At 39.8% G+C, this 23,214-nt stretch overlaps 3 protein-coding genes and 1 long non-coding RNA gene across 5 annotated transcripts in view; 2 read left to right on the top strand and 2 right to left on the bottom strand.

Annotated features, from left to right (window-relative positions):
- Positions 1–13,420, bottom strand: part of LOC145421099 (uncharacterized) — a 65,595-nt gene extending 52,175 nt beyond the window's left edge. Inside the window, exon 1 of the long non-coding RNA XR_013902390.1 lies at positions 12,463–13,420. This is a non-coding gene — a long non-coding RNA (uncharacterized LOC145421099). The remainder of the gene's footprint in view (positions 1–12,462) is intronic.
- On the top strand, positions 642–5,406 carry tmem169b (transmembrane protein 169b). Its single transcript, XM_026145776.2, has 3 exons — positions 642–799; positions 1,321–1,758; positions 2,537–5,406. Exons 2-3 carry the CDS (start codon positions 1,485–1,487, stop codon positions 3,163–3,165), a joined length of 903 nt encoding a protein of 300 aa, XP_026001561.1. The 5' UTR covers positions 642–799; positions 1,321–1,484; the 3' UTR covers positions 3,166–5,406.
- LOC113007687 (X-ray repair complementing 5) lies at positions 6,275–19,975 on the top strand. Its single transcript, XM_026144509.2, has 21 exons — positions 6,275–6,515; positions 6,850–6,963; positions 7,049–7,232; positions 8,126–8,174; positions 8,268–8,390; positions 8,634–8,813; positions 9,636–9,750; positions 13,414–13,552; positions 13,768–13,880; positions 14,044–14,106; positions 14,190–14,327; positions 14,415–14,502; positions 15,812–15,942; positions 16,173–16,369; positions 16,570–16,657; positions 17,499–17,568; positions 17,703–17,812; positions 18,028–18,124; positions 19,096–19,163; positions 19,255–19,329; positions 19,515–19,975. The coding sequence occupies exons 1-21, from the start codon at positions 6,501–6,503 to the stop codon at positions 19,527–19,529; spliced, it is 2,172 nt and encodes a 723-aa protein (XP_026000294.2). The 5' UTR covers positions 6,275–6,500; the 3' UTR covers positions 19,530–19,975.
- LOC113007686 (collagen alpha-2(VI) chain-like) overlaps positions 19,906–23,214 on the bottom strand; it is a 22,249-nt gene continuing 18,940 nt past the window's right edge. For both annotated transcript variants that reach the window (XM_026144505.2, XM_026144507.2), the window contains 2 exons: positions 23,136–23,174; positions 19,906–23,053 (listed from right to left, as the gene is read on the bottom strand). In XM_026144505.2, the coding sequence (XP_026000290.2) occupies positions 22,452–23,053; positions 23,136–23,174 (641 nt within the window). In that variant the 3' untranslated portion in view covers positions 19,906–22,451. The remainder of the gene's footprint in view (positions 23,054–23,135; positions 23,175–23,214) is intronic.

The following is a 23,214-nucleotide window of genomic DNA, read 5'->3' as shown; positions in this document are numbered from 1 at the left end:
TAATATGTTATTATTAATAATAATTTTATGTTGGTATTGTATGAAAATTTTAAATGATAAATGATTTTCTGTAAAAACAGTAGGAATTCATCGCTATTACAGCCTACTCATTTCATATATTTAATCAGTGTGTTGTTTACTATTGTCTACTAGCCACAAAAAGCTATTTTGAGCTTCTTTTTTTTTTTTTTTTAATATTTTTGACCTTATATACTCATTTATTTGCTCATATTTTAATAAGTTTAGGATTTTCCACAAATAGCACTCCTGTCCCAAAGTAATGCTGCAATCAGTTTTTAGCGACTTAAGTGACTTATATCCTTCACTTATACCACTCAAAAGTCTTACTGATATTAAAATTGCGTTAAAAAAAAAAGAGTGATCTGGCCAATTGAGCAGAGGAAATTGCAACAAGAATAACATAATACTTCTTTAATGATATTTTAAAAGGCCAAAAAGGACTGGATTCATTACACTGTAGGAAAAATGTGGGGAAAACATCATAGTCTAATATAATACCCGGGAATTATATTAGACTATGATGGTTTTCCCACATCATCATTTTTTCCTTGTTCACATGACAGCCGTGAGGATCACGGATGGTGGGGATTGGTGTGCGGCAGAGGTTGGAGGGGCGGGACTAGTGCTATTCTGGAAATCGCTTTGCGTAGCGCATCTGTATGGACACAAACACAGCGCTGAAATTTGCGGGCTCTGCTCCTGTGTGTCAGGCAGATTCAGTAATTTATTCTCACACGGTGCAAGTTAATCTACACGGAGCTCGTCCAGCAGATTGAAGGTAAGATGAAGCCGCAGTGGAAATGTTGTGGTTAGAGCACATTCACCGGCTGCAGACAAAAGAGCGGACATGGGTGGGATTTAAATGGGAGGGGATCAGCTGTATGAAGGGCTTCATTGTCGCTTTCACCCCCTCTTCTGAAAAACATGCATTGTTTTGGACCAACTGTACATTTCCTTCTTTAAATTCCTTATTTTTCCCCCTATCATGTGTCTGGACGTGATTATATTAGCCTGAGCTTCAGCCTATATTGCTGCGCTGTCATGCAAAGAGACCCCCTCCCCCCCCTTTGAACAATTGTGTCATGCTTTGTTTGTGATATCCTATTTGTTTCCTGTTCATGCCATACCATGAGATGCCATGAAATCAATGATAACATGACATTTGACATCAGCACATAAAGCAAAAATAGGCTACTGTGCAGAATCTGGGCCGGGATCAGTGGGCACAGGCTTACACACTGAGCTTAAAAACATGTTTTTCCTAATGACGCTCTGTGTGTGTGTGTCTCTGTGTGCTAGTGTGTATGTTTTTATGACTTTGCAATCAGCTAGTCATCAGAGTAAAGGCTTAATGCAATGGTTGGAGATTTGTATGCTGCTTAGAATTTCATTATTCATTTCCACACATAACACATCCAAACAGTAGCCTCAGAGTAAGAGTTGGATTGGATGAATGAGAGAACATGGCACAGGTAGAGGAGCCTCAGACTGAGGGGGAAGGCAGCCCCCAGATGGTCTCCTTAAGGTCTGACGTGTCAGGGAGCCATGCGGATGATGGGGAAGTAGGACCCTCCATGAGGAGGAAGAGGAAGAAGAAGAAAGATCCACGTCCTGAGTCCTTCATTGTTTATCGGTCTGAAATGGAGAGGGCACCAGGAGAGGACCAAGGAGGAGACGAAGGAGCAGAGAGGAGCACTGAGGAGGGAACTAAATTCCTCTGCACACCCACAGGCGAAGGTGAAAAAGCTGTCTCACACTGTTAAACTCATGAACCCAACATGTCAGATGTTAGTACTGTAGGACAGGATTTGTGCACAAAATAGACTTCAGTGTTACAGCAACCATTATTCCAAAAAAGCTGGGATGCTGTATAAAGTATAGATAAGAACAAAATACAGGGATTTGAAAATCTCATAAACCCATATTTTATTCACAATACAACACAGAAAACATACCCAGAAAAAATAAAGTGATTTTGAATTTGATGGCAGCAGCACATCTGAAAAAAGTTGGGACAGGGCCATGTTTACCACTGTGTACTGTAGCATCTTCTTTTCTTTCAACAACAATCCTTGCAGGCTTCTACTATGAAGCCATGCTGTAATGGATGCAACTCTTTAGTGTTGTATCACTGAGATATGTGATGCCTTTTCTAAAATGTTGCTGTAAAACCTGTGTCTATCTTTCAGCATTGCTGGAGCCTTTCCAGATGTGCCAACTGCCAATTCCACAAGCATTAATAGAACCCCATCAGAGATGCTTTTGAACTGCACGCTGATTTTTAGACAGATGATCTCTCTCCTCTGTAGTCCGGAGCATTCAGTGCCCATGTTTTCCAAAAAGAATTTGAATTTTCAGTTTATTGGTCCAGATTCAAAATGTGGGTTAATGAGATTTGCAAATGATTGTGTTCTGTTATTATGTTTTTACACACTGCACAGGCTTTTTTACAGTTACGTTTGGGCTTCCCTGTGTGTCGCTTGCTTAACTTCCATGTCATATCCTGTATGAACAGGCTGGAGTCTTCCTCCAGACAGCCGCTACGTGACCCTGACTGGCACTATTACGCGTGGAAAGAAGAAGGGTCAGGTGGTGGACATACACGTCACTTTGACAGAGAAGGAAATCAGGGAACTCGCCAAGTCGAGGGAGCGTCTTGATGCAGCATGCGAAGCGAGCGAAGGCTCCAAGCGCACCTGTAGCTTAGGTGCGTGTCAGGGACCCCATGTGGTCCTGTGGAGCATCTCGTGCGCACCTGTGGTTTTCATCCTCTCGTTCATCACTTCCTTCTACTACGGCACCCTCACCTGGTACAATGTCTTCCTGGTGTACAATGAGGAGCGGACGTTCTGGCACAAGATAACAATATGCCCCTTTCTTATCATCTTCTACCCCATGCTCATCATGCCTTTGGCGCTGTCACTGGCTCTGTACTCTGCTGTGGTGCAGGTGTCCTGGGCCTTCAGTGAGTGGTGGCAGGCGGTGCGCGACCTGGAGAAAGGCTTCTGTGGCTGGGCCTGTGGGAAATTGGGGCTTGAAGACTGTTCGCCATACAGCATAGTGGAGTTGCTTGACTCTGACACTGTTTCTGGCACTCTACAGAGCAAGGCACCCAGTGAACTTGCCCAAACGTCATCAGTGTGAAGTAGTGGGCACTGGGCTCAAGGAGCATATTGCTAATGTGGTCAAAGTTGGGAATTATTTGAATAATTTGAGTGTCAAAATGAGCACCACTACTATCTATGTTTTTGCTAATGAAGGGTTTGAGACTTTCCTGAAAGCCACAGGAGTAAGAAAATTATCTTTTGATTAGAATTTCTTTTCTAAAACTATTTCAAAATGTCTCTTTTGTTAATAATCACACAGTAAGCACTGCCTGAACTCTCCTTTGGTGCTGAACTGCTATCACCTAGCATTATTGGAGTTGAAGCACTGGAGTAATTATTATGGGACTTTTCTTTTTGATTACAGGTTCATTACAGCTTTCACAGATCACTAAATAGCCACCAATAATTATGGAACAGCACTCCCACTCAAAGACCTTTTCAAACATATGGACCTTGGTTTTCACAGCTAAGGCGTGGACACTGATATGCACACACTCCTGAGAGTTTACATCAACTTTCACTTCATCTGTAAATATCTGCATTAAGTATATATGATCACTGTGCTGTTCAATGCCATCAAAAATACCTTCAAAGGCAACACTGTTGTCTTTGTGAAGTAATCATAATCACTTTGAAGGTGGATTTAGAGTGAGGCTGGCATAAAAAATGGGCAAAGGGGGTGACCGTCCCCTGGCAGTGGTGTGGGTTTACTTTGTGTGAGTTGCTGATTTTAGTGGAAATATACACCAAAGAGCACCAGTGTGAAAATCTGTCCTTTTAAGGGGCAGCGTGACCATAAAAAACAGATTCATTGTCATAAAATTGGACTTTTCCTCCTCTGCCTATAGCATGCAACCCCACAGCCATCAGTCACTACAGAATGCATGAATCTTTTGTTGTGAGCAACATAAACACCGTATGGGCAAAAGTATTGGGTCATACCACTTGAGTCTTTGAATTCCAGCACCTAGCAATGCAATCTGCCTTCACAAATAATTGTGAATGAGTTGTTGTAAAGAGCTTGCTGAATTTGAGGTGTGGTGATATAATAGGAAGCCATCATTGCAAGAGGACAATTTGTGAAATTTCAGCCCTCCTAGATATTCCACAATCAACCGTAAGTATCACTGCAAAATGAAAGCTTTTAGGAACCACTGCCACAGCCAGGTCACATAAGGTCACATATGGGTCACCAAGTGCTGAGGCGCATATTGCAGAGGTCCAAACCTCCCCTGGCTTCAATACAGAAGCACAAAAACTGTGTGTCTGGAGCTTTGTGGCATGGGTTTTCATGGCTGAGCGGCTACTGTAGGTGTAGGTGGTCTGGTACTTCGTCCTTTAATAGTGTATGTTGTTTAGTGTTTAAAAGACATGCATTTATTTTCTTTAAAAGCCTGGACTTTAGATGAGCCATTTTCCGTACATTTCTTTGGGATTTTTTTGTTGTAGGTTAATACACATTTGGATGAAGGAAAATGTTGGCTAAGTGATGTTTTTGTTGGTGACAACAATTCCAGTAAAAGACAACTAAAAGTTTTATTTTTTTATGTATAACTGAACAATAATTATCTCATAGCACTGAAGACCTCCAAGGAGTCTCTTTAGCTTAATCCACTGCTGATTATTTATTTGCAAGGGATTTTTAAAAATTAAAAGTCATGATATGATCCTTACATCACACTCTGGGGTAAGAAGAATTCTGGCCTGTGAGTTTTTGTTGGTTTCTGGACTCTGTACATAGTCAAGGTATCTAAACAATGCATGGAGATTGAAAGGAAAGGAGACCAATACCTCTTTTCTTATTGAGGGTTAATTAAGCAGTTACAAAGCCATAGTGAGAACAAGCTGACAGATTGTTCTTTTTTTGTTCATGTTTTCATACGTTGAACAGCATTAAAACAAGTGTTTGTGTTGTCTTCACAGTTTTAAATCGCACACACACAAAAAAGCTGAAGTTGAAGAATTCCTGTTACATTTCCATGCTCACATATTTTACATATTACTTCAATTTGCTTTCTATATTTAAGCCTAGAAGATGTTCTAGCTAGGTATTTTTATACTTCAGCACTTTGAGATATATGTACTGTAAACAGCTATCAAAAAAAACTGATTGAAATTCAAGCAAGACTGGATTAAAACATCCAGATGGTCTAAATGTTTGTTGAAATGTTTATGGATATGACTGGCTGGGTTAAGTGATGCAGTTTTACATGTTGTGAATCTATATGATGCAAACATTTACACAAGTGAAATAAAGTGTTGTGTTATTACATCTCAACTACAGACTAATATTTATTGTATCGTTAAAACCAGCGAGTCACTCTAATCAGCAGACAAAGACAAGAGTCAGCATGTAAACCCTGCATGGTGCACAGCAATGCAGATGGCTCTCTGGGGGCGAGGGGTGCTTTAAATTGAGATTATTGGCACCCCAGTGTTATCCTGCAATACTCACTGAACAAAATCTAAAATCCTTATGCAGCAACCATTCCAAATACAATAAGTTCATGAGAAATACAGTCAGATTAACATTTGCTAATTTGTTCTGCTGTGGCCACTTTTTAAATGTCTGATTTGTTACATTTATGGCCTAAGTTTATTTAGGTTCTAGTTGGGGTGTTAAAATACACAAGCTCTGTGTTAATGCATATATTAAAAAGACACATCTCCATGTTTAGTGATTTAAGTCTAAAGGCACAAACCTGTGAGTCATGGCTGAACATAGCTCCTGGATGATCGAAGATAATAAAATTATGTATTTAATAACCTTTCTGAGCATACAGGGCTGGTTTGAGGGAACATTAAAAGGAGGGTTTGATTTCAATATCTTGATGTAGGGAAGTCAGGCTTATTATTTCACAAAAACTATTATAATTGCAAATGAAAAATCTAAGTAACGTTAGTAAATAAAACACAAAACAATCAATTTAGGGATGACAAGGTTAAAATTTGCGCAGATTTTGTATTTTTTTAAATTATTATTATTTTATTTTAATACTTATGTTGTTATATTATTTTGTATTTTCAGTGATTAGTTAGAATTATTATTTGTATGAATTAAGTATTTCTGAAATCTTGACCACAGCTCGGAAATGTTTGCATATTGTAGGCGCGCGGTTAGCCGGAGGGCGTTTGACCTACATTTCATTTTAGCTTTTATCGGACCGCCTCTTCAGTCTTACTACCACAAAAGTGGTCTTGACATAACATTGTAATTTAAGGTGAACAACAATCAATAATAAATTCATAAGGTCTACGGAAGAAGTCTCATCGTAAATAGAAACTTTGTTATGGTTCCTAGTTCATTGTTTCTTTCCGGATCCATAACAAAGTGACACAGTCTTTGCTTTGGTGGAGGGAAAAGAAGAAAAAATGGCAGGCTCAAAAGTAAGTTGTTTTATCTTCAATTGTTAAAGAGATAAGTCACGGACTTATACATGCTTGTTAGATACTATTCACGATATTAAATGTGCAGCTTTTATTCGTTAGGAACATTTTGTTTTTATGTTTCTTTGAACTTTTGAGACGTTTAGCGTCAGCGGCGTGTTGAGACATGTCCAGCCTGAAACGGTCACGCTCCTCATTCAGTGCATACAAGGCTCGCATACTCGTTTTATCTTATCTGCATGAGAAAGCACGACCTTAACGCAGCATTTGAGAAGTAATTTTGTGTTTTTGGCACCTCTAAGTGTCGTAAATTAAATAAGTATGTCCTCTGCAGACAGCTGTGGTGCTGTGCATGGATGTGGGGCTTACCATGTCCAACTCTGCACCCGGGGAAGAGTCTTCCTTTGAACTTGCCAAAAAAGTCATCCAGAAGTTTGTCCAGCGCCAGGTACAACTGCACATTTATAAAACAAAGCACCCTAATGAGGCTGATTTTAGCACCCTCCCAACATGCTTTCCCCTTCCTCTGTCAGGTTTTTTCAGAGACGAAGATTGAGCTGGCTTTGGTCCTGTTTGGCACAGACTCCACAGACAACCCTCTGAGCCAGGATGGCCAGTACCAGAACATCAGAGTACATCGACACCTTATGATCCCTGATTGTGAACTACTGATAGAGATTGAAAATCAGGTCCAACCAGAGAGTCAGCAGGGTGACTGTATCCTTTCTCCCGAACACGTTTCATTAATACCATGTAGAAACCTAACTCTGCAGGCAGAGCACTGTACTAAAAGTCTTGAATTGCCCATCATTTCATTATATTTGCCTTTAAAAAAAACTCTCAGATTTAGCCATTCTTATATTTTGCTTGTTCTTATGGTATTGAAGCTTGCACACAAGAATTTCACTCGCATGTACTGTACCAGTGTACCTCCACATGTGATGTGACAATAAAAGTGATTTGATTTGATTTAAAATAAGTGCCGAGATTTATAGAAAATTTGAAGCTTGAAAGTCAATATTTGGTATGACCACCAAATATGACTTTATCACAGCTTTAACTCTTATAGGCAGCTTTCTTGTAATTTCTTTCAGGAATTGTTCTCCAGGCTTCTTGAAGGACTATCAAAGCGCTTCTTAGAATGTGGGCCTTTATCCATGTTTGAATGTTTCACAGGTCAGTGTTAAGTAGCCATACAAACAATCCCCCCCCAAATAAGATTCTTCTTAACATGTCCAAATAAAATCTGTGACAGACCTTCAGAAATCCTGGAGAACTATAACCCAAGCCCACTCTTAAAAAAATACAATAAAGTCTGGCTGCTTGGAATGAAAATATAAAGAAATGAAGGAGTATTGCACAGTACTGTACATGATTTTACAGTTATCCAGTCCTCCTCCTTTTTTTTTATTCCATGGGAACATGGATAACTTTGATTAGAACTTGGATCCTGTCTTTATTTTTCTTTTAGTGTTTTTTATGAACACTAATATATATGGCACTAGTGAGATGAAGACTGACCCTTTATTGAAGTCTGTGGGATAAGATTTTTGTGCAAATTGATAAAGTGCTTACATTTTCTCTGAGCCTCCTTAACTGCTCTGTAACAGGGCTGGATGCCCTTGTAGTTTGCATGGATCTTCTTCATACTGAAACAAAGTAAGAAACTCTCTTGTATTTCATAAATAATTCATGCACTTCACTGAAAAATAAAACCTGTATTCAGTACACTTTTAATGGTACCTTTCTAAGGGGGAAAAAGTATGATTGTCTCAACATTGCCCTGCTGACTGACCTCAACACCCAGACCAACGAAGAAAGCCTGGAGGTTATCATCAAGAACCTCACTCAGTCTGGCATCACCGTGCAGTTCTTGTAAGGTTCAAACATAAACATTCACAATGTTTTATTACTTTATATGATACTTAAGATGATGAAAATATTAATATTTCTATGTGATAATCAATATTTTGATGATAACTGGTAAAAATGCAGAGTGCAGGAGAGGCTTATCAAACTGAATTGTAAAGCTGATTGAAGCAGATTTCATGATATTTGGTTACTTTTATCAATCTTTTAGTTTTTTTCTTGATGTAACTGTAATCTTTGGATGTCCAGTTTGCCTTTCCCTGTGGAAGAGGATAAGGAGGGTCAAGGGGATTCAGAGAGAAGAGATCCCGGTCACCCGGGGACAGGCAAAGGTCTGTCCAGGGAGCAGAAGAAAAACAAGGAATTGGTGAAAGAGATGATGCTGAGCCTGGATGTGGAGGACGGCCTGGATGAAATTCACACCTTCAGGTTAGTGGACTTTCTGTTACACTTTTGTTCTCTGGAATGGATTAATGTTCTTTGTAAATTAGGATGAACTTGATTTTTGGTGTCTTAGATTACTTGTTTTTGCCAGGTGAGTGTGCACACAGAGTAATGAGGAGCTTGCCAATCAGACTGTAAGGGAGGGGAAAGTAGAAAAAATTGCATCTATAAGATGGAGAGAAAATGTTATCATACTGTATCAATCAAGAGGATCTCTGTGAAGGGGGTGCAGGAAGTAACCAAAGTCTTGTGAATGCTTTTTTTAAAAGCAGTTATCAAGATTTCTGGAAAACTCCCCCCAAAAATTAACATTTTTCTAAAAATAAAGTGGAAAAACAACATTACCTTCAACATTTAGTATCTCCACCTGCGAAATGCGCTTTCAGTTTCAGTGCGAGAAATATCAAATTAAACATTTCTGTTCTTGCCGTATGTGATCATTTACAAACATTCAGCCAGTTCTTGCCCAATACTTAAAAAATTGCCCTCTCATTCCCATTTTCCTGCAATGTATCATGTAGTGGAAGTCTTTAAAAAAAAATACATTCTAGAGATGGCACCCTTAATTGAATCATTTTTGGTACCAAGCATCGCGAAATACTTTCAGTATTGAGTCACCAATGTCTGCTCTGTTTCTAATGTTGGGAAAAGGAACATTCCTTCCTTAGATTTTCAGAGTGTTGTTTATCTTTGAGAACCAGGATAGAATCTGTGATCTATTTCACTGGACTTGAACTCAGGCAAACAGTGGAAGTGTTTTTAATTTATGATCAAGTTTATCTCCTTCCATGTGTTTTAATCTTGTAGGAATGCGATCGAGGAGCTGTGCATGTTCAAGCGGGTGGAGAGGCGACCCGTGGCCTGGCCCTGTCAGCTGACCATAGGCAGCTCTCTCTCCATCCGAATCGTTGGCTACAAAGCAGTAAGTTGACTGTGTATTTTAAACTTTTTTTTTTAAAGCATGTCTAGGGCTATCTCCAAGTTACACATCAGATAGGTTGATGTAAGCCAGCTTTTAGTTGTAGATCCTAATGTGGGGTCTTTTTGAGCACTCTGGTGTTAGCCATGCTTTTACCATCAGGACATTGGAGCTATGGAATGCCAGGACTGCCATAATGAATTAATTAAATAAACCATTAAATAATTAATTAAATGTGGCAATAATTAATTAAAATTGTAAGTAATTAATTAAAATGGGAAAGAATTAATTAAATAAATATTTTTGACACATTTAATTAATTTAATTATTTCATATTTTAATTAATCATTGCCACATTTAAATAATTATTTAATGGTGTATTTAATTAATTCATTTAGGCACTATTGACTCCTTCAGTTCTCACCATTAAATAATTTATCTGTCAACCTCACCCATCAAACCGTGGGGGCGGAGTTAACGCTGATTGAGTCAAAAGCATTGCTTTGGCTTTTGGAAATGTCTGCCCAGCCCAGTCTCAAGGCAGAGCGTGGGACCCGCTCGCCTTGCAAGCAATCGAGCTGTTATTACTGCCGACAAAGCGCAGCTGCCATAATCCCCGCTGTACACTGACTTCATTTACGGAGGTTATATTTATCTGTTTTTTATTTCTTGATGTTCGTATGTGTCATACCTGTTTCAGTCGCCAGTTCTGAATTATAACTAACATTAAAAACATGTTTAAGGAGGAGAGAGAGCAAATAAATCCGATTAACATCTGATCTTTGGGTTTTTGTGTAATAATCAGCGTGACCTGTGTATAAACGCATAAACTTTATTAAAAGAAATAATGTTGGTGTTTCCGTCATGTAGTAACTGCCCTGTACACCACGGAGCGAGGTCAGCATATCCACAATATCTTCAGCTCTCTGAGTTAACCAGAGTTTAAGCATCAAACTAATCTAACGGTCATCTAGGAATAATTCACGGGTCATATCAATATGATTTTACAATATGATTATTGCCAACTATTCCAGAGACGTGAAAATCTACAGTATAAAGAACACAAAAATATAGCAGTTTAATGCAACACTGTAACAGAGATGAGCGTGTCAGTTTGTCGCAGATCAAAGTGGAATGAATGTGATTGGTCGAACAGGCGATCTGTGGTATCTGCATTTTCATCAGCGTAAGAGACTCAGCTGCAGATTAGAATAACATTTGTACATTTAATAAATCACCAAATTAATACACGCAAGAAATGATCAAACTTGTTCCGACAGTTTGAGTTTATATTCCCTCAGCTGCAGACTCGCTGCTGTTTAAATGTTTGAGAGGAAGATTAGATATAAAACAAACGTCAAACATAGACTCAGTCTACGTTCACATTTGATATGAGGCCAGCATGTATAGTGGCTGTGTCCTGTTTTAAGATCATACATGTAAAATTTTTGTCTGACCTCCGTCGATCCAGCCGCTCAGATTCCGTGGTTACCATGGTTACTGCATAAGCAGCAGTAATTTAAACAGCTGGCACAGCGGAAACCTACCGGTGACATGAGTGTTTATGTTTTTCATTTCAAAAGAACTGTCTGAATGGTTAACTGAAGTTAGCGTGGATAAATTATAGTTAAGGAGTATCACAGATAACGCCCACATAAGCTGTGTGACTGTCCACCACTACACTAAAATAAATCGGCTATTACTGAAATACACGTGCTATATTATAAACGATGATATAAATTAGAGCTGGGCGATATGAGATTTTTTCATATCACGATATGTTTTTTTCATTTCAGGCGATAACGATATCTATCACGATATAAGCCAAATAACTATATTTGTAAGATTTAAATGTGCCGTTGCTCACAAGTAAAATGTGAAATAATCAGCAGCTTGTTTTTATTTAAATATTTATTTCCCATAATAAGTTCAACAGGGTAGATGTACTTAAGGAACATGAGACTTTTTCAGATAAATAAAGGCAAATATTGCAAACTACACAAAAGGCAGCCGCTAAAGCGTTTACGTTTCAAAATAGAACAAACGAAACAGACTAAATTGTCAATTCCACTTAGAAACAAAATATTAATTCTAAAAATAAATCTTAGTTTGTTTTACAGAAGAACAGACAAAACTGACTAACTTTTGTCAATATCAAATAAACTGAGAACTAAAAGGAAATTCTCAATCTCTCCTTGTTGTATAGCTGAGCTTTAGTCTGACAAAAGCCGAATGACGAATTAGCGCTTCCAGTCAGAGACTGAGGCTACGTCCACACGTACACGGGTATTTTTGAAAACGGAGATTTTCCGTTTTCGTTTTAAAAAATAATCCCATCCACACATAAAGGCAGAAATGAAGGAAAACGCTGCTATGAACATGCCAAAGCAGCAGGTGGCGCTAGATTCCTAACAGTGCAGAAATACTGGCCAATCAGAAGACTAGAAGCCTCGGTGGGAAAAAGTAAACAAAGCTGGGGCACAGAAGCAGAACCGAGTCGTATGTGTGGAGGGACAGTAACTGTGTGTATATGTAAGCATTTAAACACTGCAGAGAGTAGAATTAACAGTATTGTAGAAATTCATTTCACCGAAACAATAACGTGGCGCACAGTGTGACGCATGCACCAGTTTATTGTATTTCCAGACTTGCTTTCGGCACAATTTACAGTGCACGCTACTCTGTTTTTTGTCAGACTTGAAATAGCCGAAATACCTTCACACTACGGAACTTCTATGGCTCTTCCGTTTGACAATCTCTCCGGCGTTGGAACCATCATCTGTTTTCTCTTCGGTCACGCTCGGTTGATTTTTCTAGTCGGCACACTCATTTCCTCCATTACCCGCTGGCTGCCCCCAAACAAACACACGTGCGGCTTGGCACTTGTGCTGTACGTAACAAGTCACGCGACGTGACGCTGCGGCTGTGATTGGTTCAGCTCTGCGCTACTGAATTTGGATCGGCTGACCTTTTTTTTTTTTTTTTTTTTTTAAGAGGACAAGAGCGGCGAGGTCTATCGCGATAGCTTAATTTCTCTATCGAGTAAAAGTTATATCGCGATACATATCGTTATCGTTCTATCGCCCAGCTCTTATATAAATGTTATACATGTTTAGTTTTAAAGGACACCTTCCTGCCTTTACTGTCATTCATGAGCAGTAGCCTATTAGTTTTCTTCTAACATCCAGAAGTCTGCATGATGTGTTTCATAGTTTCTAACAAGCCTTTGACAGTTAAACATAACATGCCCGAAACCCCCCCCCCCCCAAAAAAACAAAAACAAAACAACAATCACACAAATGATATGTTAGCCTCATTTAATTTTAGTTAAGTAAACTCAAAAAATTCTAACAGATACCTGGTGCTTAGAATACAGTTGAATAACTATTAAAAAACAGATGATGTAATATTTATGTACAGGTTGGAGAAGGTTTTACGGGGTTTGAAGAATCACTGACTGTTTTTAAATCACTGCTTAAAACTTATTTTGTTAATTCCCTTTTGCTGTGTTATGCTTATTACACTGCTTTGAGAAGATGCAGTGTATTCATGTAATTTTCTGGTAATGAGTAACTTCTGATTTCTATCTCACCAGTAACGGTCATGTAAATGTTCTCCATGTGAGGTGTTTTGTGACCTAGAAATGTTGCTTGTCGCGTCCTCCAGGTGACCGATGAGAAGCTGAAGAAAATGTGGATTACAGTTGATGCTCAATCTCACCAGAAAGATGATGTCAAGAGAGAAACGGTTTACTGCCTGGACGATGACAATGAGACAGAGGTGCAAAAGGACGACATCATCCAAGGTATGGAGGACCATTTCAAACAGAGTTTAGTTTTGCGTTTTCCCACTACCGTACTTTCCGCACTATAAGGCGCACTTAAAATCCTTTAAATTTCTCAAAAATTGACAGTGCACCTTATAATCTGGTGTGCATTATGTATGAATTCTGGTTGTGCTTACTGACAGACGGACTCTGAGCTCAGGTGATCATTTAAGTTCACTTTTTTCTGCTCCCAGGTTTTCGTTATGGAAGTGACATTGTTCCCTTCTCCAAGGTCGATCAAGAACAGATGAAGTACAAGCACGATGGGAAGTGCTTCGCTGTGCTGGGATTCACCAAACAGAGCACGGTAGTTTACTTTTCTGTGAAGACACAGATCAATTTGGGGTTGCAACAGGAGGGGCATCCAGGGAAAAATGCAAACATGCAGTGCTTTGGCAACCCCGAGTGAGTAAAACTGAAAGTAGCTTTATTGTCTAAGGCTGAGGCTGTTTTTGTTTCTGTTCTTTCAGATACGTCGTAATCAGTTTATGGGTTCTCAAATCATCAAAATCTTTGCTGCGAGGGATGATGAGGTAAGAATGGAGATAAATGCTACACGGCTGTTGAATACATGTTGATACTGACATGTATTGTCAACTTTGTGCTGCGTGAGCAGCACGCAGGAGTGGCTCTGTCGGCTCTTATCCGCGCGCTGAATGAACTCCAGATGGTGGCTATTGTACGTTACGCTTTTAACCGCATCAGCAACCCTCAGGTGGGCGCAGCGTTCCCCTGTATCAAGCAGGACTCTGAGGTGAAGAGCCGCTTTCCTTTATGTATATATTCACTACATTTGTGGCTATTAGCACAGGGCTAACGATGCTTCTCTCACCCTTTGTAGTGCCTGATGTACATCCAGCTGCCGTTCATGGAAGACCTCAGGCAGTTCACGTTTCCTTCTCTTGAAAACAAAAAGTTTACTCCATCAGGTAACGTTTCTCTATTTTAAGGGATAGGGCTGGGCCATATCATACCGTTCACGGTAATACCGGTATAATGTTGGGCAATGATAAGAAAATGAAATATCGCAATAGAATATGGGTAAAACGCGCATGCGCAGTGCCTTTGTTTTCATACGCACATGGAGGAAAAAGCGTGCCGGCGACGGAGAATGAGAAGAGCGAAAGTGGATCGTTGAATGAAACAGATGAACCAGAATTGGTTTGTGAAAATGCTGCAACTTCAGTGGTGTGGAACTGGTTTAGCTTTCGTCTGTCAGATACAGAACAAAGCACTATTTTTGGTAGAGCATGCTAGCGGGCCGTCGTTATCACCGTGTTTTTTGGAAAATACGGCACACTTAAAATCAATCCTTTGATTTTTCTGAAAATCGACAGTGCCCCTTATAATCCCGTGTGCCTTATGTATGAATTCTGGTTGTGTTTACTGACCTCGAAACGATTTTATGTGGTACACGGCGCTCGAAAATCTGTCAAATGTTTTAGTACGACTTTGCTAAGCTACGAAGCCGCACTGGTTGATGGATTGTCGGAGCATTACGGCTACCATAGTCAGGAGCCTCGCGGAGTGAGCTTCAACATAATATTACCGTATTGTGTATGTATAACCTCTTTTTAAGTTTTGTGGATATTATACATGGTTATGCTGAGGATATGTCGGCCAGTTTCAACTGGAAATGCCTTTTGGTTAAACTGATTTTGATGGGGTCGACAAAGTTGCTTGTGAGAAGGCCTTCACTGTCAAAAATATTCGCTAGTCTTAAGTTTCCCTACTGAACAACCATGTGTCCCCCCCCCCCCTCCAAAAAAAAAATTATATTTAAAGGTCGAGTGAATCTGCTGTTTAATTATACTTTTTTGGCTGTGAGTTTTGCCAAGATCGTCTTACTCTGCAAGTACATTTGAAGTTTTGCAAATTACTCTGCTTTAAATATTATGTATCGGTAAAAACAGAAATGATGAACTTTTGTCTATTTTGAAAGCAAGATGTCTCTAATATCACTGAAAAACAGCCTCAGTGTGCAGGCTTAATGTTTCTGCAGAAGAGATAAAGTGTTCTTTCAGTTCAAGCCAACGTTTTAGTGCATAAGCATAAATCACTGTACACAAACATCTGAAAAAAGTCATGGTTTATATTGGCACAGATTCAGAATTGCTGGTCTAATAACTGTGGCCCCACAGTTCTATGATATCGACTTCATTCGACTTGCACTGTATAGTGTAAATGAGATTAAGATGTAACCTTGAATGAGCCGTCATTGTCGTGTGATTGCTGTAGATGCTCAGCTGTCTGCTGTGGACTCTTTGATTGACTCCATGATGTTGGTAGAAGAAGATGAAAACGGAGAACAAAGAGACTTGTTCAAGCCCCATCGCATTCCCAACCCTGCCTTCCAGAGGCACTTCCAGGTACTGCAGTCCAGATTGCAATAAAGAGATTTAGTGTGGTCTCCTTTTACTTCTGAGTAGAGGCAGATTGCAACTTTTTTTGAAGAAGATGTGGAGTGTTATTTCAGCTTAGACGAAAAAGCTTTCATCTGTCTGACTACAGCTCAACAAGCTAGTAATTGACTATTATTTAGCCAGAATTGCTTCCTGCTCAGTCTCTGTTTGGCTCACCTCTCCTACCATCATTTTAGTGTCTGCACCATCGGGCAGTAAGCCCCGGTACCCCTCTTCCTCCGATAGAGCCATGGCTGAAAGCTGCTCTTGATCGTCCTGAGGTTATTACAGAACGCTGCCAGGATCCACTTGACGTGCTGAAGAGGAAATTTCCTCTCACTGAAGTGGAGAAGAAAAAGAAGCTTAAAACTAGTGCTCAGATTTTTGGCAAAGAGTAAGTTTAGCTTCTGTGACGTGGTGCGTCATGGACAATAATGCATATTGGAAAGGATTATATGATTTATGCTGTTTCATTTCACAGTAGTCTGTTGCAAGATTCATTTACATTTACTGGTTATAAAAATGTTAAAACAACAACAAAAAAAGCAGGATTGACTTTCAAGATATTAACAAGCTGCCATTTTTCATTTGAAGGTCAGAGGAGTCCGAGGCAAAGAAAGTAAAAGAAGATGAAGCAGAGGAGTATAACTTGGCCGACATTGCTGAAGGCTCTGTTACCTCGGTGAGAATCAGGGGGAGGGCTGGACGACTTAATAATCCTAGGAGATGGGCCCGCTGTGGTTGTGCTGCAGCTAGCCTCCTCCCCTATGAATATTTTTTCAATCTACATACAAAGGAACGAAAAGAGGAGACAAATAACAGAAATTAAGTCACACCTGCTCCACTTTGTCCACCGTATGTCCCTCCCGCTGGTGCACTTCGTCCCTTTCATGCTTGCTTTTATGCAAGCTCGGTCCTTCCTGTTTGTCTGTCCTATCAGGTACTTAAATGGCTCTTCTTCCATCCTTCCAAAAAACATGCTGTCTTTTGAGATGTGGCAGTATTTTCTGTTGGTGGATGGGCATTTTGATGATAAAGCTCACTGAACCATTATAGGGAGGAAAATTAGTTTAAGATAAAGTTGTCACATGAATATATTTCCAACACATTGTTCCAGCAGATTGTGTAAAGGCTACAGGGCCTCTTTTATCCAGGATCCAGTTGATCTCTATTATAAGAGAGGCTGAAAATTTCTTCTACAGCATGGATGAATTAAGTCTTTGGATCTTCTTGATCACATGATAACAGCATCAAGATAGTGGCTTAACAGTTAAACTGTATTTCTGAACATATAAAATGCACAAAATGTTCAATTTTGCCCTCTCGTGGAGTGGTGAAGTATCCTGAAAACACCTGGATCCACATGGATGGATATGACAGAAGTTATTCAGATATTCTCGTCAACAAACAAGCAGCAGGACATCACGCAGTGTCCTTGATGGAGATAACTATTATCTGTTCTGGATAATCATCAATTTTTTTAACTGACACGTTTTAAAACTTCCATTTCATTCCCTAACCAGGTGGGAAGTGTTGACCCAGCTCGAGACTTCCGCGCTTTGATCAAACAGAAAATTCTTCCGTTCGGAGAAGGTGAGCTCCAGAATTTATTTATTGATTTATTTATTTTTTTCCTGCCTGTACTATAAACCGTAATCACTCATGTACAGCCCCTGTAATTATGTTTATCTCTTTGTTTGGTTGCGGTGACCCTTATGTCCTTCCAGTCTGCCAGCAGCTGACTCACAGGATAGAGCAGTTGCTAAGCAACAAGAACACACAGTACTACATGAAAAGCATCACCTGTATCCAGGCTTTCAGAGAGCAATCCGTTAAGGTAAATAAACATTCACATTGCTCTTCCTTTGGAGGAGCGAATGATGATGCGGTGTTTGCTGTTGGTTTGGCGTTTTTAGGATTATGAGCCTTAATAAGATTATGACTCTGTTTCTTTTCTTGAACACACAATTATTTGCTTATGTGTCTGTATGTAGATTAGAGTTTTTTCAAGACTGTTAAACGGAATTTAAATGTTTTATCTTTCGTACTCAGCTGGGAAATGCTGAACACTACAATAGCTACCTTCAGTCCCTGAAAGGAAGCATCCCAAACAGAGGACTAGAGGTGTTCTGGGAACTGCTCGTTCAAGGTATGATACGCCATTTTAATTAGAGCTGTGGTGTTTCTCCCAACTTCGCAATATCTAACCAAGTCAAGAACACTCAGAAGGAAGTAGGTCCAATCAAGAGATGCCTTCATGAATGGAAAAACGGAGGGTTTACAACTTGGTTTTGTCTTCTTATGCTCAAGAAGAGGATGGCCAAATTAGACTTTGTCAGGAAGCACCTAACAGTGCCTGCAGAGTTCTTTGGACAGATGAAAACAAGATTAATTTGTACCACAACGAGGGACAGGTCATACCACATCATCTGTCAAACATAGTGGAGGCAGTCTTATGCCGGTGGTCACTTGTTGATTGAGGATGCGATTGCTGATAGAAACAGAGTGATCAGTTCATTATCTCTGCTCAGATCCTGTCAAATGCTGAAAACTGATTGAAGAGCAAATTGCAAAAAAAGCAAACTGCAAAAGCAACCCAAGTTTCCCAAGGGAAAGAAATGGGATAAGTCTACAATGGCCACATCAGTCACCATGTCAGTCACTCATTAAAGCAGATTTTCGTTATTAAATACAAAACTGAAACCAGACAGACCAACAAAAAAGCAGCAACTGAAGGTTGTTGAGGTGAAGGTGTAGCAGATCATCTCAAGGGAGGAAATATAACATTTAGTGATGTCCAAAGCTTCTAGACTTCAATCTATTGGCTTTAAAGGATTTTCAGTATTGAAAACAATCCTTATATTTAAAATTATGTTAGTAAACCAGGTAGTTTTGATTTTTTTTGAGTTAGTTTTAGAATCGAGGGCCTGTATATTTAAATAATTGCAATTCCTAAACTGTTAATTCATAAAAACTAGGAAAATTGTTTAAAGAAACATTGCAAACCTAAAATATTCTGATGAAAATAGTGATTTTTTCATTTTATTTTTTTGCGGGGAGAAAAAAAAGTTTTGCCTCAAATTCAGGCAGTTTGTATCTAACATTGAGTTTGATCAACAGATGGTTTAACGCTGATCAGCAAGGATGAGGTGGAAGGAAGCTCGGTCTCCAAAGCCGAAGCTAATCAGGTGACTTTAATTTGAATTTGGTACACGTATGAATTTGAGATGATCTTTAGTCTCTTTCTTTGACTGAAACTGGGTTTTTTTTTTTTCTCAGTTTCTGGTTGCTGAGGAGAAGAAAGAGGAGGCAGCTCCTGCACCAGTTGAAGATACTGGAGATGTTGATGACTTGGTAAGCGTGCAGTTTTTATTTCTGACATTTCTTTATTTTTATTTAAATACGTGTTTATGTAACTGTTGTGACTCGAATGGTGTTAAAACCATTTCCTGTGTATCTACATGGGGCGTGTGTGATGTGTTGAGCTCTCAGATATAAACTCTTAGAGGTTGCATGTTTTTTTTTTCCTCTCTGTGCAGCTGGATATGATGTAAAGAGAAAAAAAGATGGAAGAGGAGTGTTTGCGGTGGACTCCAGAGAAATTAAAAGAATGCACGCTCTCAGTCCAGCCAGACCAAACCAGTTCAGCCGTCCATTGTTCCTTCACTCCCACTTGGAGTCCTGCCATACTTTGTAACTCTGCACTTAATGGATCAACTGTGGTTTACACATGCTGTCTAAAAGTACTTCACTTTAGAAATTACAAAAAATATTCCGCATACTTCAGGCAAAGGCTTTCTGTGTTCTGTTTGAGATTTTAAAAATTACTGCAGTTCTTGTGAGTCTTAAGGTGGTACTTATGTAGTAATTATGGCTACAGTATGCACTGAAAAATAAAGAAACCCTTATAGACTTTACAGAAGACAGAAATGCAGTGCCCAACAAACTGACAGTTTATTATGAAAAATCATTAAAAGCCTTATGGTTGATTAAGAGCGCATGACTTGCATTATATTTTTGTGTATGAAAATACTGATCAATCTTCTGACAAGATGTAGCAAAGCACAATGCTGTGACATCATTTGCAAATTATACAGTGCATAGCAAACTAAACCAGTTTTGTGTTTAAAGCATAGACTGTATAAAAAAAAAAAAGAGAACGTTGCCACCATAATGCCAACCTTTGGTTTGTGGATCACCATGTTGAATCCTTGACTTTAGCACTTTGGAGCCAGAAGTGACCATATTTGGAAAAAAGGGTGAAACATGTGAGAAACTCTTGGAGAAAAAACCCTTTTTCTGAGGTGGGAATGCCAATTTAATTAGGGCCGTGAGTATGCTGACAATGGTTCAAAATGGAAAAGGTTTTGTCCCACTTATCCATATACACTATATACCAAAGGTATTCACTCGTCTACCTTCACATGCATATGAACTTGAGTGACATCCCATTCTTAATGGTTTATTATTGTCAGCCTACCCTGGGCACCTGTAACAACTTCAACTCTTCTGGGAAGGTTTAGGAGTGTGTTTATGTGAAGTTTCGACCATTCTTCTAGAAGCACATTTGTGAGGTCAGGCACTGATGTTGGACGAGAAGGTTTGGCCCACAGCTCACGAGTTTTTCCACACCAAACGCGCTTATCCATGTCTTTATGAACCTTACTTTGTGCACTGCGAACAGGTGTTCCCTAAACTGTTTCTACAACATTGGGAGCATGAAATTGTCCAAAATACCTTGTGTTTTGTGTTGAGGCATTAAAAGGGTAAGGGGCAAAGCCCCACTCCTGAAAAACAACCCTGACACTTTGTGTTGTGCTTGGAAACCTTCTTCATGAAGCTCTCTGTAGACTGTTGTTGGGCTAATCTGAAGGTTACATGAAGTCTTTAGCAATTGACTCTGCAGGAAGTTTGTGACCTCTGCATGCTATGACCCTCAGCAGCTGTTAATCCTGCTCTGTGACTTTATGTAGCCTACCACTTCATGGCTCGGTCCCTGTCATCACTTTGCTATAATACGACTAACAGTTGACTATGAAATATTTAGTAGCGAGGAAATTTCATAACTGGATTTGTTGCACAGGTGACATCCTATCACGGTACCACACTGAAATTCACTGATGTCCTGAGAGTTTTCTTTCATAAAAGTTTGCAGAAACAGTCTGCATATGGAGGTGCTTGATATTATACACCTGTGGCCATGGAAGTGATTGAAACACCTGAATGCAATGATTTGGATGGGTGAGTGAATACTTTTGGTAATATAGTGTATATTAAAAAAAATCTAGTCCCACTTAAATTGAGTTACACAAGGCAAAGTGTAATTTATGGTCCTGTAAATGTGTCCACCCACCCCAGACACACTCCGGTGCAGGCCTCCCAACATTCTGACTGCACGTGTCTAGAAGCAGATGATGCAAGCGTGTGCCGAATGTTGATTCATTGACAAGAGGGCCAGAATAGAGCAGGGACTGCTAGCGGAAGAATACAACATGAAAAGCACAGACATTGGACACTTTTCATTGTTTTTAAACACTAATTTTCACTTCAGCTCTTTGTATGTTATAAAGTTGCTCTTCTCCACGGCTGTCTGATGTACCAACAGCAGCACAAGCTAGAGTGACCCACAGACTGCTGTACCACATATTTTGCACACTGCCTCCATCTGGCAACAGGCAGACAGGCCATCCTTGGATTGCTACCGGACAGTGAACGCACCACCGTTGCGGGACCATAAATTCTGCTTGAGCTGCAGCTGCCAATGAATTACTTTAACCACTGACAGAACAAGGAAGCACCTAGAGACCCTCAGTTGTATGGCACATGGCTTCACTTTTCAAACATAGTGGGTGCCTGTGTTTCTTTTATATACTGTCTATGGGTTAAAGAAGAAATCTAGTTTATTTCAACCTTGTGTATTCCCCAATCAGTTTGGCCATTGCAGCTCTACAAGCTTCAAGAGGAAACAAGTGCGAGCTCCTGAGGTTATCCAGACAATGTAGTCTTTTAACTTTTGCTTTTGATTCTGACATAAGCTTAGAATTTAGCTGCCTGGAGTGGACCTGTTGCTAATTGCATCTGCATCCAAAAATGAAAGTGTTGGGATGATTTTCTACAAATTGCTAAAACAAAATCCTGTCAAAGTTTTGTTTTAATTTAAATTTTAGTACACATGTGAGGTGTTAAACAAAGTGGAGGATGAAGTTGGCTCTTGGCTCTGCATGGTCTCAAAGATGGAGAATATCCTCAGAGATATCTGAGATATCCTCAGAGGGTAAAATCAAGGACTGCACTATGACCCAGTATAAAGCTGCAGAGAGCACAGTCTTGTTTCACTGTAGGATGCTTTCCTCAATAGAGCCACAACAGCCACATTAATGTAAAATACTATCAGGTTGAAATAAATTTTAATTATCCTTAAAAATGCTGGATTAACAGCTGTAGCACCAGTATTGGCTCACAGGAGCATTCTCTCTCTAACACACCCACTGGATGAAACGATCAAACATACCGGACCTTAAAAAATCTGAGAATTTTTCTGCTTTAAAGATGGCGTGCTGGTCCCCCATAGCCAGCTTTGTCAGGACTTCTTGATCAACATCACTTCCTGTGGCAATCACCGTGGAGACCACCTCGTAACGACGCATGGCACTGATCGCTTCGTCCAGGTTGTCGCTGTTAGTGACACCATCTGTAATGAAAACGAATGAAATCTCTGCATTGGGCCTCGTTTGCCGGGCGCTTCCTCTAACCAGGATGTTGTTGATGGCATGTATGATGCCGGGCGCCACGCTTGAAGAAGAATCTAGATACTGTAAAGCTGTTAAATTGTTAACAATCTGGACAGGGTCATGTGTTAGAGAGAAAGCCACCCGATTCTCTGACTCCTTGCCAAACTCCATCAGTGCCAGACGGGCTCGCTCTCGATCGGTCCTGGTCCTGGCCAGTACCAGCCTGTCTGCAACCTTCTGAACAAATTCACGAACAAGGAGGAAGTTTCTCTCCCCGAGACGCTCTGAACCATCCAATAGAAATACCAAATCCACAGGCCTCGCAACACAAGGTGCTGAGTCAAGTTCTGAAACGAAACAAAAAAGAGCAATCACTTCCTGAAGTGCGTTTCATCATAAACCAATCATATAACTATGAATAAAACCCACCACTTGTACAGGGGAGATCAGGGCACTTAATGACTGGATCTGGTGAGAAATCATAGGTTAGACAAACACACAAGGACTA

Source organism: Astatotilapia calliptera, chromosome 16 (genome assembly GCF_964374335.1).
Source record: "Astatotilapia calliptera chromosome 16, fAstCal68.1, whole genome shotgun sequence".
Taxonomy (NCBI): domain Eukaryota; kingdom Metazoa; phylum Chordata; class Actinopteri; order Cichliformes; family Cichlidae; genus Astatotilapia; species Astatotilapia calliptera.
This window is presented reverse-complemented; position numbering and strand designations above follow the sequence as displayed.

Coding starts and splice junctions, on each gene's coding strand:
- LOC113007687 (XM_026144509.2), top strand. Junction 13,881..14,043: donor GATTCACCAAACAGAGCACG/GTAGTTTACTTT, acceptor CTGTTCTTTCAG/ATACGTCGTAATCAGTTTAT. Junction 17,813..18,027: donor TCAGAGAGCAATCCGTTAAG/GTAAATAAACAT, acceptor TTTCGTACTCAG/CTGGGAAATGCTGAACACTA.
- tmem169b (XM_026145776.2), top strand. CDS start 1,485: ATGGCACAGGTAGAGGAGCCTCAGACTGAGGGGGAAGGCAGCCCCCAG. Junction 1,759..2,536: donor CTGCACACCCACAGGCGAAG/GTGAAAAAGCTG, acceptor CTGTATGAACAG/GCTGGAGTCTTCCTCCAGAC.